Raw genomic sequence first — 11,895 nt, 5'->3', positions numbered from 1 at the left:
GAAGGAAGAGACCGAGAGAGACGCCACTAGCGGGGGCGGGGAGGCTGGGGTGGACGGTGATAAAAGGGCTGCCCCTGCTCCGACGGCACCAAGAGGTTGAGCTGGCAGGATGGCGGTGAGCGGAGTCAACCAGAGCCACGTGCAACTCGTTTGGGCCGAGATCCCGTCCCGTTCCGCAGACAACGGCGACCAGGCTGTGCCCAGGTAAGCCCGCCCCGTCAGGCAGAGACATTCTCCCTATGGCGAGGCCATGGCCCGGCCCTTCTCCTCTTTACTCTCTTTACTCTCTTTTCCCGCAAGCTGACCTTCTTCTCCCCCTCCTCCCGTAGCACCGGCCCCTTAAAGGAGTACCTGAGTAATGTCCTCTGCCAGTTAGGCTGCCGCCTCGTCATAGATGACGGCGAGGGCGACCGCAGCAACCTGAGCGCCCTGCCCGCCCAGAACCTGCTCGCGGACCCCTTCAACTCCAGGGTGAGTCTGACTCCCTCCCCGTCGGGCGGGGGCTCCAGACGTGGGTCCCTCCTTCGCCCCTTCGCTAACTAACTGAATAAGAGCATCCAGTCCAACCCCCACAATGCAGGAATGCGAACATTATTTTGCTCAGGTTGAACATGGGGGAAAGGAGCTGAAATGGAGAGTGGCTTGCCTGAGACTGCCTAGCAAGTTCATGACAAAAGTAAAACCTTTGTGCTGCATAATTCTGAGGGTTTCAGCTTCCCCTGTAAGGATCTGGATGTCTCTTGTGTATCAGAGCAGTCTAGTACCCTGCCCACCTGCCCCTGCAGAAGGGTCTCGCTTCCCACGTCTGCCAGGGAGTCCCATGTCCCCTCTGGGTCAGAAGAACCTGCATCAGAAAAGAAACACACTGTGGAACGTAACAAGAAAGAATAATACTGACCCAATCTATAGTTCAGCCCAGCATAATTGAGCTGTCATTTCTAGGCTACTGAACTGGGGCTTAGTTCCAAACTGGACCATTTCTCCTGGAATCCTAATTAACGAATAAGCAAGTAAACAAAATTCTTCTTTCTCATTTCAGGGTTGGTAGGAAATGGTCCAGTTTGGAACTGGGCTGCAGTTTAGTAACCTAAAATATATTTCTAATAATCCAGTCTGCTTCCCACATATATTTGACCTCACCAATTACAGACGTGGGAGGGGCCACAAGGCTTGGGGGAGGCCCCACACCCCTGGGGTTTGCACAACAACAGGGAAATTAAGAAAAAACCCCAAAGGGCAAGAACTCTCCCAATTGCCCAAGAACTGAGAACCCTCAATGGACACAGAGTGCAGACTGATTGTCATTGCTGGGTATGTTTTGGGGGGCGAGGTCTCTGATGCTGGTCTCGTGGAGGTCCAGCCTCCTCAAATACAGTACTTTATTGGGGAACCCAAATGGACCTCGGTCCCTAGGAATTGGGTTCTGAGGTGGCCATCACCATGATGATATATTCATGGGTCTGAACTGGCAGTGGCCAACCTGGATTGAGACCTTAAGATGGTAGTGGAGAGCTGGATGAAAAGGCCAACCCTGTGTTCTGCAGCTGTGAAAAAGGCCCATTCCATGCTGGGTGGGGGTCACTTGAAAATGCATTTCAAAACAAGACTGTGGCTACCAGAATGCCATTCTTAAATCTGTGGTGCAAAAACACTTGGAATACTGTGGACCAGCGGTTTCCAATTGGTAGTCTGCAAAACTCACCTAGAGGGTCAGTATGTGGCTGGCACATACCCCTCAACAGTCTGGGACATCCTGCTTTCTTGGGGGGGGTCATGCAAAATTGGGATGCCCCAAAGTGCTCACGCCTTCTCCTCCTCCTTCCCTCCCCCAGTATGGCAAGCCTGCATAGAGCACCAGCCCCACATTACCCCCACAGCTGCCCTCCCAAGAGACTCTTCTGCAGGTGTCTTCTTGCCTGGCTTCCATGCTCAGCCTTTCGTGGACAAGGGGAGAAATAGCCTGCAAGGTCACACACGCTCCTCTTCTTTTAGCTCTTGGGTTAGCTGAACCGGGGAATTCTGCTGCCACTCACATTTCTGCCTTCTCATAGATGTGGCTTACACCCACTTTGCCACTCCTAAGCGTGCACCAAAAGTGTATGTCTGTGTTTGGATAGGAATACATGGCCAGGTCCCTGCATGATGGCCTCTATTGCCTCTAATAAGCACTGGGTTTGGTGTGGATAGGAATGTATGTGTAGGTGACCCACCCTGGACACCTATAATGAGCACCCACTTTGGTGAACACAGGAAATGAACCATTGGTTGCAGTCTGTGGCGAAGTTGTCAACTTATCATCCCTGCTTGCTGATCCCCTGGAGTTCCTTCCAGGACAGTCTTGAGGGCTCCCTGCTGCCTCCAACTTTGCACTCTCAACACATAGTGACTCTGAATCTGCACCTGCTCCTTAAACTTGTTACTGTACTTCTTTCAAGTCTAAAACTGGAATGATTAGAGGCGCCCTCTTTGTTGGTGTTGGTGGTGTTTGTGTTCCTTGAGATCCACTGGAAGAATCTTGTTCCACCACTTGCTGTGTCCAGCACCAAATACTGAACAAAGAGGGGCATCTGATTAATACCCAAGTGTTTGTGCAAGGCTTTCCCATAAATAGGTTTATGACAATAAACAGAGGAAGAGACTTCAAGCAACAACTTGGAACGTAACAAGAAAGAATAATACTGACCCAATCTATAGTTCAGCCCAGCATAATTGAGCTGTCATTTCTAGGCTACTGAACTGGACCATTAGTTCCAAACTGGACCATTTCTCCTGGAATCCTAATTAACGAATAAGCAATTAAACAAAATTCTTCTTTCTCATTTCAGGGTTGGTAGGAAATGGTCCAGTTTGGAACTGGGCTGCAGTTTAGTAACCTAAAATATATTTCTAATAATCCAGTCTGCTTCCCACATATATTTAACCTCACCAATTAGACTGGGCTAGACTATAGATCGGGTAAGTCTTGTTCTTTCTCTTTATGTTCCAAGTTGTTGCTTGAAATCTGCTCCTTTGTTTATTTCCATAAACCTCTTAGGCCTTGCATGAGCTCCTCAGTCCTGTGTATTTGTAAGTAAACTGAACTAGATTCTCAGCCCCACCCATTTGGGTGGCTTGGAATGGGGAGAACTGTCTCTGCTTTCCTGGGGCTTCGCAGGTCCTGATCCCCACAAGGACCCGCCCCCCTTCTTTCTTGCCAGCCAGGTTTCCTGGGAGTCCCTTGGGGAGAGGACGCCGAGGGCCAAATGACCTCGCGGGGGTGTGTGTGTGTGTGGACTAGCGAGTCATCATAGCCCAGGGAGCGTCCAGAGAAGATACTCGACGGTATCCGTCTGGCAGCAGCAGCGGGAATTGCGAGGAGCAGGCTCGCTTGCCAGGGCTCGTGCGTAGTGGCGTAGCGTGGGTTGTCAGCACGCGGGGCAAGGCAAGTAATTTCCACCCCCTAACCCGTGGATTTGCACCCCCTAACCCTAACCCCCAGATGTTGCGCCCGGTGCGGCCGGCCCCCCCTGCACCCCCCACGCTACGCCACTGCTCGTGCGCCCCGTTCCGGATCCTTGCCGAGGCCGTGGGACGCAAGGACGCGATGGCAGAGGCCGAGGGAGGCAAGGACGCGCTGGCAGAGGCCCAGGGAGACGCCACCCGGGAGACAGGGCGGTGATAAAAGGGCTGCCCCTGCTCCGACGGCACCGAAGAAGTTGAGCTGGCAGGATGGCGCTGAGCGGAGTAAACCAGAGCCACGTGCAGCCCGTTTGGGCCGAGATCCCGTCCCGTTCCGCAGACATCGGCGCCCAGGCTGTGCCCAGGTAAGCCCGCCCCGTCGCGCAGGGACCCTCTCCCGATGGCGAGGCCATGGCCGGCCCTTCTCCTCTTTACTCTCGTTTCCCGGAAGCTGACCTTCTTCTCCCTCTCCTCCGGTAGAGCCCTCTCCTTGAGAGAGCAGATCTCCAGGATAATCTGGATCAACCTGAACTTATTCGGCAGCGCCCTCGACAACCCGAGCGCCCTGCCCGCCCAGAACCTGCTCGCGGACCCCGTCAACTCCAGGGTGAGTCTCTCTCCCTCCCCGTCGGGCGGGGGCTCCAGACGTGGGTCCCTCCTTCGCCCTTCGCGCCTCTCTGTCCTCTCTAACGCTCCCCGCCTTCGCCCCTCCTGCAGGTGCCGAGCCCAGACATCCAGCTGGAAATGGGCATCTTCTGCTCGGCTGCGCGCTTCGGCGACGGGGGGTTCTCCATATAACGCTAGGCGAAAGAAGCAGCCGGCGCCCTCTGCAGAAGTGCCGCCTGGACGTGGCAGCCTCGACCACGTCCCTCCCCACCCCCCCACCACCCCAATAAACCTGCTTTTAGCTTTCACTGCTCTCCCGGAGTCCATTTAGGCTGAACGGGGTGGGGGGTGCGGGGAAATAATGGAGTTGGGAAGGACACTCAGAGTCATCGAGTTCAATCCCCGGAATCAAATCGTCCCTGGCAGACGGCTATCCATCCTGGAAGGCCATTCCAAGGAAGGAGAGTCCACCACCTCCCGGGAGTGTCCCTTCCACGGGAGAATATCTCCATAGCAGGGGAGCCTGCAGGCCTGGAGGGGCCCAGGATGGCAGGAAACACCATTTTGCTTCTTGAGAAGGGCTTCCTTGGAGCCGGCAATGCCCAGGACCCAGGCTGGAGGCCCTTCAGGAGAGGAGACAAGGATTCTCATTGGCCTCTTTTAAAATAAATTAAAAAATATTTTTTTATTAATTTTTCATTAATAACATATGAAATCTTGCCACGTCATATCCAAAAAAGAAAAAATCCAATTAAACATTTCATATTGATTAATTGAATGGGGCTTCCCATTTTCTGGCTGGTCCAGAGATCGTCTTATATTTTTGTTCCTGCATTTTCTCTATTATTTCCAAATGTCTTCAAACCACACACCACCAACTTCACCACACCGGCTCTACACAGTCGTATCTTGGAAGTCGAATGGAATCCATTCCAGAATCCGTTCGACTTCCAAAATGTTTGGAAACCAAAGCACAGCTTCCGATTGGCTTCAGGAAGCCCCGTCTGACGTTCGGCTTCCAAAAATAGTCTGCAAACCGGAAAATTCACTTCCAGATTTGCAACGTTTGGGAGCCAAAACGTTCAAGGAATAAGCTGTTTGAAAACCAAGGTACGACTGTACATTCAAAACACGATTATAACACTTCAACAGTTATGGCCTCCACCCAATAATTCTTTAGTAAGTCACCCAAAGTAGCTGGAACAACCCAGTCAGTTGGAAGAGGTACAAAAATTAATTATTATGGAAATTGGATGTGGCAATGGCAGCCATCTTGCTACCTCAGAGAACCACTGCAATGGAGACAAAATGGTGGACAAAAGAGGCTAACTAACTGAATAAAAGCATCCAGTCCAACCCCCACAATGCAGGAATGCGAACATTATTTTGCTCATGTTGAACATGGGGGAAAGGAGCTGAAATGGAGAGTGGCTTGCCTGAGACTGCCTAGCAAGTTCATGACAAGAGTAAAACCTTTGTGCTGCATAATTCTGAGGGTGTCAGCTTCCCCTGTAGGGATCTGGATGTCTCTTGTATATCAGAGCAGTCTAGTACCCTGCCCACCTGCCCCTGCAGAAGGATCTCGCTTCCCACGTCTGCCAGGGAGTCCCATGTCCCCTCTGTGTCATAAGAACCTGCATCAGAAAAGAAACACACTGTGGTTTGGCCAAATGGCGGAGGAGAACAAGGAACGATAGCAGAGGTTGTTCAGTCGCCAGAGGTGAAGTGCTGCTACTCTCATTTCGTCCTTGGAGTATCAGTCAGTTAGGAGGAGCTGCATATTTCCTTGCAATGATGCGCCTTTTCATGGCCTGAGGGAAGGGGCCTTCAACCAAGAGCCTCCTGGTCTGGGCTTAGGACCTCCCAAGCTGCCCAGATTGTTTTTTCTACCTCTTCAGCCAAGAGGGTAGTTGCTTACTGAGCTCAACTAGCGCTGCCTACACAGACGTGGGAGGGGCCACAAGGCTTGGGGGAGGCTCCACACCCCTGGGGTTTGCACAACAACAGGGAAATTAAGAAAAAACCCCAAAGGGCAAGAACTCTCCCAATTGCCCAAGAACTGAGAACCCTCAATGGACACAGAGTGCAGACTGATTGTCATTGCTGGGTATGTTTTGGGGGGCGAGGTCTCTGATGCTGGTCTCGTGGAGGTCCAGCCTCCTCAAATACTTTATTGGGGACCCCAAATGGACCTCGGTCCCTAGGAATTGGGTTCTGAGGTGGCCATCACCATGAGGATATTACCCAGCAGCTGCAGGAGAAGCAGAGGTGGGGAACTTTAGGCTGGGAGGATTGAGCGGGTGCAAAGGAGGAAAGGAGGGACGCCCCCTCCAGAGCCCCCCTATGGGGAGGGAGAGAGACTCCCACAGAAGGTCATCTCCTCCTCCAGCAGGGCGCTCAGGTTGCTGAGGCCGTCCGCAATGCTGTCTTGGGGGGGGGGGCGCTGTGGACACTTGGAATAACTTTCTGAGAGCAAGAGCTCTTTGACGGTGGAACAGACTCCCTCTGAAGGTGGTGGACTAGCCTTCCTTGGAGATTTTAAAGCAGAGGTTGGATGGCCAAATGTCTGGGATATTTCAGCTGAGATTCCTTCATTGCTGGGGGTTGGGTTCGATGAGCCTCGGGTTCCATTCCAACTCTATGATTCTGTGATGCAAAAAAAATACATAGTATCTTACCTCCAGACATATATTTTCATGGGTCTGAACTGGCAGTGGCCAACCTGGATTGAGACCTTAAGATGGTAGTGGAGAGCTGGATGAAAAGGCCAACCCTGTGTTCTGCAGCTGTGAAAAAGGCCCATTCCATGCTGGGTGGGGGTCACTTGAAAATGCATTTCAAAACAAGACTGTGGCTACCAGAATGCCATTCTACAATTCTGTGGTGCAAAAACACTTGGAATACTGTGGATCAGCGGTTTCCAATTGGTAGTCTGCAAAACTCACCTAGAGGGTCAGTATGTGGCTGGCACATACCCCTCAACAGTCTGGGACATCCTGTTTTCTTGGGGGGGGGGTCATGCAAAATTGGGATGCCCCAAAGTGCTCACGCCTTCTCCTCCTCCTTCCCTCCCCCAGTATGGCAAGCCTGCATAGAGCACCAGCCCCACATTACCCCCACAGCTGCCCTCCCAAGAGACTCTTCTGCAGGTGTCTTCTTGCCTGGCTTCCATGCTCAGCCTTTCGTGGACAAGGGGAGAAATAGCCTGCAAGGTCACACACGCTCCTCTTCTTTTAGCTCTTGGGTTAGCTGAACCGGGGAATTCTGCTGCCACTCACATTTCTGCCTTCTCATAGATGTGGCTTACACCCACTTTGCCACTCCTAAGCGTGCACCAAAAGTGTATGTCTGTGTTTGGATAGGAATACATGGCCAGGTCCCTGCATGATGGCCTCTATTGCCTCTAATAAGCACTGGGTTTGGTGTGGATAGGAATGTATGTGTAGGTGATCCACCCTGGACACCTATAATGAACACCCACTGTGGTGAACACAGGAAATGAACCATTGGTTGCAGTCTGTGACGAAGGTGTCAGCTTATCATCCCTGCTTGCTGATCCCCTGGAGTTCCTTCCAGGACAGTCTTGAGGGCTCCCTGCTGCCTCCAACTTTGCCCTCTCAACACATAGTGACTCTGAATCTGCACCTGCTCCTTAAACTTGTTACTGTACTTCTTTCAAGTCTAAAACTGGAATGATTAGAGGCGCCCTCTTTGTTGGTGTTGGTGGTGTTTGTGTTCCTTGAGATCCACTGGAAGAATCTTGTTCCACCACTTGCTGTGTCCAGCACCAAATACTGAACAAAGAGGGGCCTCCGTTTAATACCCAAGTGTTTGTGCAAGGCTTTCCCATAAATAGGTTTATGACAATAAACAGAGGAAGAGACTTCAAGCAACAACTTGGAACGTAACAAGAAAGAATAATACTGACCCAATCTATAGTTCAGCCCAGCATAATTGAGCTGTCATTTCTAGGCTACTGAACTGGGGCTTAGTTCCAAACTGGACCATTTCCCCTGGAATCCTAATTAACGAATAAGCAATTAAACAAAATTCTTCTTTCTCATTTCAGGGCTGGTAGGAAATGGTCCAGTTTGGAACTTGGCTGCAGTTTAGTAACCTAAAATATATGTCTAATAATCCAGTCTGCTTCCCACATATATTTAACCTCACCAATTAGACTGGGCTGGACTATAGATCGGGTAAGTCTTGTTCTTTCTTTTCACGTTCCAAGTTGTTGCGTGAAATCTGCTCCTTTGTTTATTTCCATAAACCTCTTAGGCCTTGCATGAGCTCCTCAGTCCTGCGTATTTGTAAGTAAACTGAACTAGATTCTCAGCCCCACCCTCAATATGTTCCCCATTTGGGTGGCTTGGAATGGGGAGAACTGTCTCTGCTTTCCTGCTGCTTCGCCGGTCCTGATCCCCACAAGGACCCGCCCCCCTTCTTTCTTGCCAGCCAGGTTTCCTGGGAGTCCCTTGGGGAGAGGACGCCGAGGGCCAAATGCCCCCATTCAGCTGGAGGGACTGATCCTTCCTCTCTCCCGCATCTGCAGTCCTGCCGGCGACTGGCCTGGCGGGCAAAGGAGCGACCCATTTCATTCGATTTGGGTCGCAGCTTCCACCCCCCCCCCCAGTAGGCGAGGACCAGAGAGAGAACCTCCGCGCACGGCTTTCTGGGAGGCGCCATCCGTCCCTCTCCCCTCGTGCCCCTCCGCCGTGCACAGCAATGGGGGAAGAAGACTGACTGGCCGACCTCGCGGGGGTGTGGGTGTCAGGACTAGTGAGTCATCATCGCCCAGGGAGCGTCCAGCGAAGATGCTCGACGGTGTCCGTCTGGCAGCAGGCAGCGGCAATTGCGAGGCGGATGTTCACTTCCCAGGGCTCGTGCGCCCCGTCCCGGATCCTTGCCGAGGCCGTGGGAGGCAGGGACGCGCTGGCAGAGGCCGAGGGAGATGCCACCCGGGAGACAGGGCGGGCGGTGATAAAAGGGCTGCCCCTGCTCCCACGGCACCAAGAGGTTGAGCTGGCAGGATGGCGCTGAGCGGAGTCAACCAGAGCCACGTGCAGCCCGTTTGGGCCGAGATCCCGTCCCGTTCCGCAGACATCGGCGCCCGGGCTGTGTCCAGGTAAGCCCGCCCCGTCGGGCAGGGACCCTCTCTCGATGGCGAGGCCATGGCCCGGCCCTTCTCCTCTTTACTCTCCTTTCCCGCAAGCTGACATTCTTCTCCCTCTCCTCCCGTAGCACCCGCCCCTTAGCGGAGGACCTGAGTAAAGGAGTCCTCTACCAGTTAGGCTGGAAATGGGCCGAGATCCCGTCCCGTTCCGCAGACATCGGCGCCCGGACTGTGTCCAGGTAAGCCCGCCCCGTCGGGCAGGGACCCTCTCTCGATGGCGAGGCCATGGCCCAACCCTTCTCCTCTTTACTCTCCTTTCCCGCAAGCTGACCTTCTTCTCCCCCTCCTCCCGTAGCACCCGCCCCTTAGCGGAGGACCCGACTAAAGGAGTCCTCTGCCAGTTAGGCTGCCGCCTCGTCATAGATGACGGCGAGGGTGACCGCAGCAACCTGAGCGCCCTGCCCGCCCAGAACCTGCTCGCGGACCCTGTCAACTCCAGGGTGAGTCTGTCTCCCTCCCCGTCGGGCGGGGGCTCCAGACGTGGGTCCCTCCTTCGCCCCTCCGCGTCTCTCTGTCCTCTCTAACGCTCCCCACCTTCTCCCCTCCTGCAGGTGCCGAGCCCAGACATCCAGCTGGAAATGGGCATCTTCTGCTCGGCTGCGTGCATCGCCAATGGGCTGCACTCCATATAACGCTAGGCGAAAGAAGCAGCCGGCGCCCTGCGCAGAAGTGCCGCCTGGACATGGCAGCCTCGACAACGTCCCTCCCCACCCCCCCACCCCCCCAATAAACCTGCTTTGAGCTCTCACTGCTCTCCTGGAGTCTATTTAGGCTGAACGGGGTGGGGGGTGCGGGGAAATAATGGAGTTGGGAAGGACACTCAGAGTCATCTAGTCCAATCCCCGGAATCAAATCGTCCCTGGGAGGCGGCCATCCATCCTCTGCTTAAAACCTTCCAAGGAAGGAGAGTCCACTACCTCCCGGGAGTGTCCCTTCCACGGGGGAATATCTCTATAGCAGGGGAGCCTGCAGGCCTGGAGGGGCCCAGGATGGCAGGAAACACCATTTTGCTTCTTGAGAAGGGCTTCCTTGGAGCCGGCAATGCCCAGGACCCAGGCTGGAGGCTCATCAGGAGAGGAGACAAGGATTCTCATTGGCTTCTTTTAAAATAAATAAATAAATAAATAAATTTTAATTAATTTTTCATTAATAACATCTCAATTAAGAACATATGAAATCTTGCCATGTCATATCCAAAATAAAAAAATAAAAACAATCCAATTAAACATTTCATATTGATTAATTGAATGGGGCTTCCCATTTTCTGGCTGGTCCGGAGATAGTGTTATACCTGTATTTGTGTTCCTTGAACAGTCATGGCCTCCGCCCAATAATTCTTTAGTAAGTCACGCAGAGTAGCTGGAACAACCCAGTCAGTTGGAAGAGGTACAAAGACTAATTATTATGGAAATAGGATGTGGCAATGGCAGCCATCTTGCTACCTCAGAGAACCACTGCAAAGGAGACAAAATGGTGGACAAAAGAGGCTAACTAACTGAATAAGAGCATCCAGTCCAACCCCCACAATGCAGGAATGCGAACATTATTTTGCTCATGTTGAACATGGGGGAAAGGAGCTGAAATGGAGAGTGTCTTGCCTGAGACTGCCTAGCAAGTTCATGACAAGAGTAAAACCTTTGTGCTGCATAATTCTGAGGGTGTCAGCTTCCCCTGTAAGGATCTGGATGTCTCTTGTGTGGGAATGTTCAGGGGTGCAGGAGAGGATATATTGACTAATTATATCCTTATCCAACTTGTGCTAACAAGTTCCCAAAATATCAGCAGAGTTTATAAACATTCCCCTTTTAGTTCGCAACGGTAATGTCTGCACAGGTTCGCTAGAACCTCTATAATAATTACTCTGGTAATTTCCCCTTTGTTCCCTCTTAAAACACAAGACACCACACAGTCTTTTTAAAAGTATAAAAGAGTTTACTCACGTTCTGTTCACAATATGATCCCAGAAGGCACACAGCTTAAAAAGGTAAAATACATTTAGAATCTATCTTGTAGCAAGATAGTCCTTATCTCCTCTCTTGGCTGGGAGCCAAGAGAGCATCCTTAGATGTTTCCTCATGGAAGGAAGATGGCAGAGAGAGATGGCAGAGAGAGAGATGGCTGCCTGCCCTGTGCTTTTATCATTTACCTGCACAGGTGAGGCCACACCCACCTCTGGTCACATGCGGAGGAAGTCCGTCCCCAGGAAGTTTACCTGCTTGCTAGACAGACATCCCTCCCCATGTTCTAACATGTACACTCTAGGAATGTTGTCATTGACTGCTCCTGTGTTTACATCCCACATACCCCTTCTCAGGCAATACAACATACACAAAACATAAACAACTTTATTCAACCACCCAGAGTCCCAGCTTAAAACGCAGATTCTGGAAACTCTCTCTTGGTAGGGGTTTCGTCAGGATGTCAGCAGTCATCTCTTGGGTGCTGCAGTAGGATAGCTCCACAAGTCCATCCTGGATCATCTGGCGTATGTAGTGGTATTTAACCCCAATCTGTTTTGTTCTGGCCAGGAACTTCTCACTCTGTGTCAGCTTCAGGCAACTTTGATTGTCCTCTAGCAAGCTGACAGGCCCTTTTCTCACCAACCCAAAGTCCTTTATGAGTTGATCAAGCCAGGCGATCTCTCTGCAGGCTTCTGTTGCTGCAACGTATTCTGATTC

General features: G+C 52.1%; 1 protein-coding gene across 1 annotated transcript; it reads left to right on the top strand.

Annotated features, from left to right (window-relative positions):
• The first annotated feature begins 3,700 nt into the window (after nucleotides 1–3,700).
• On the top strand, nucleotides 3,701–4,286 carry LOC309355968 (uncharacterized protein). Its single transcript, XM_081887160.1, has 3 exons — nucleotides 3,701–3,803; nucleotides 3,919–4,045; nucleotides 4,156–4,286. The coding sequence occupies exons 1-3, from the start codon at nucleotides 3,709–3,711 to the stop codon at nucleotides 4,234–4,236; spliced, it is 303 nt and encodes a 100-aa protein (XP_081743286.1). The 5' UTR covers nucleotides 3,701–3,708; the 3' UTR covers nucleotides 4,237–4,286.
• The last annotated feature ends 7,609 nt before the right edge of the window (nucleotides 4,287–11,895 follow it).

Source organism: Podarcis melisellensis (assembly GCF_964234715.1).
Source record: "Podarcis melisellensis genome assembly, chromosome: 13".
NCBI lineage: Eukaryota > Metazoa > Chordata > Lepidosauria > Squamata > Lacertidae > Podarcis > Podarcis melisellensis.
The sequence above is the reverse complement of the archived record's forward strand: the minus strand, read 5'-3'. Positions and strand labels throughout refer to the sequence as shown.

Bases quoted from the DNA above. Each gene is read 5' to 3' on its own strand.
- LOC309355968 (XM_081887160.1), top strand. From the start codon at position 3,709: ATGGCGCTGAGCGGAGTAAACCAGAGCCACGTGCAGCCCGTTTGGGCC. The intron at 3,804-3,918 runs GTAAGCCCGCCC...CTCCTCCGGTAG, and splicing joins GGCGCCCAGGCTGTGCCCAG to AGCCCTCTCCTTGAGAGAGC. The intron at 4,046-4,155 runs GTGAGTCTCTCT...CCCCTCCTGCAG, and splicing joins CGGACCCCGTCAACTCCAGG to GTGCCGAGCCCAGACATCCA.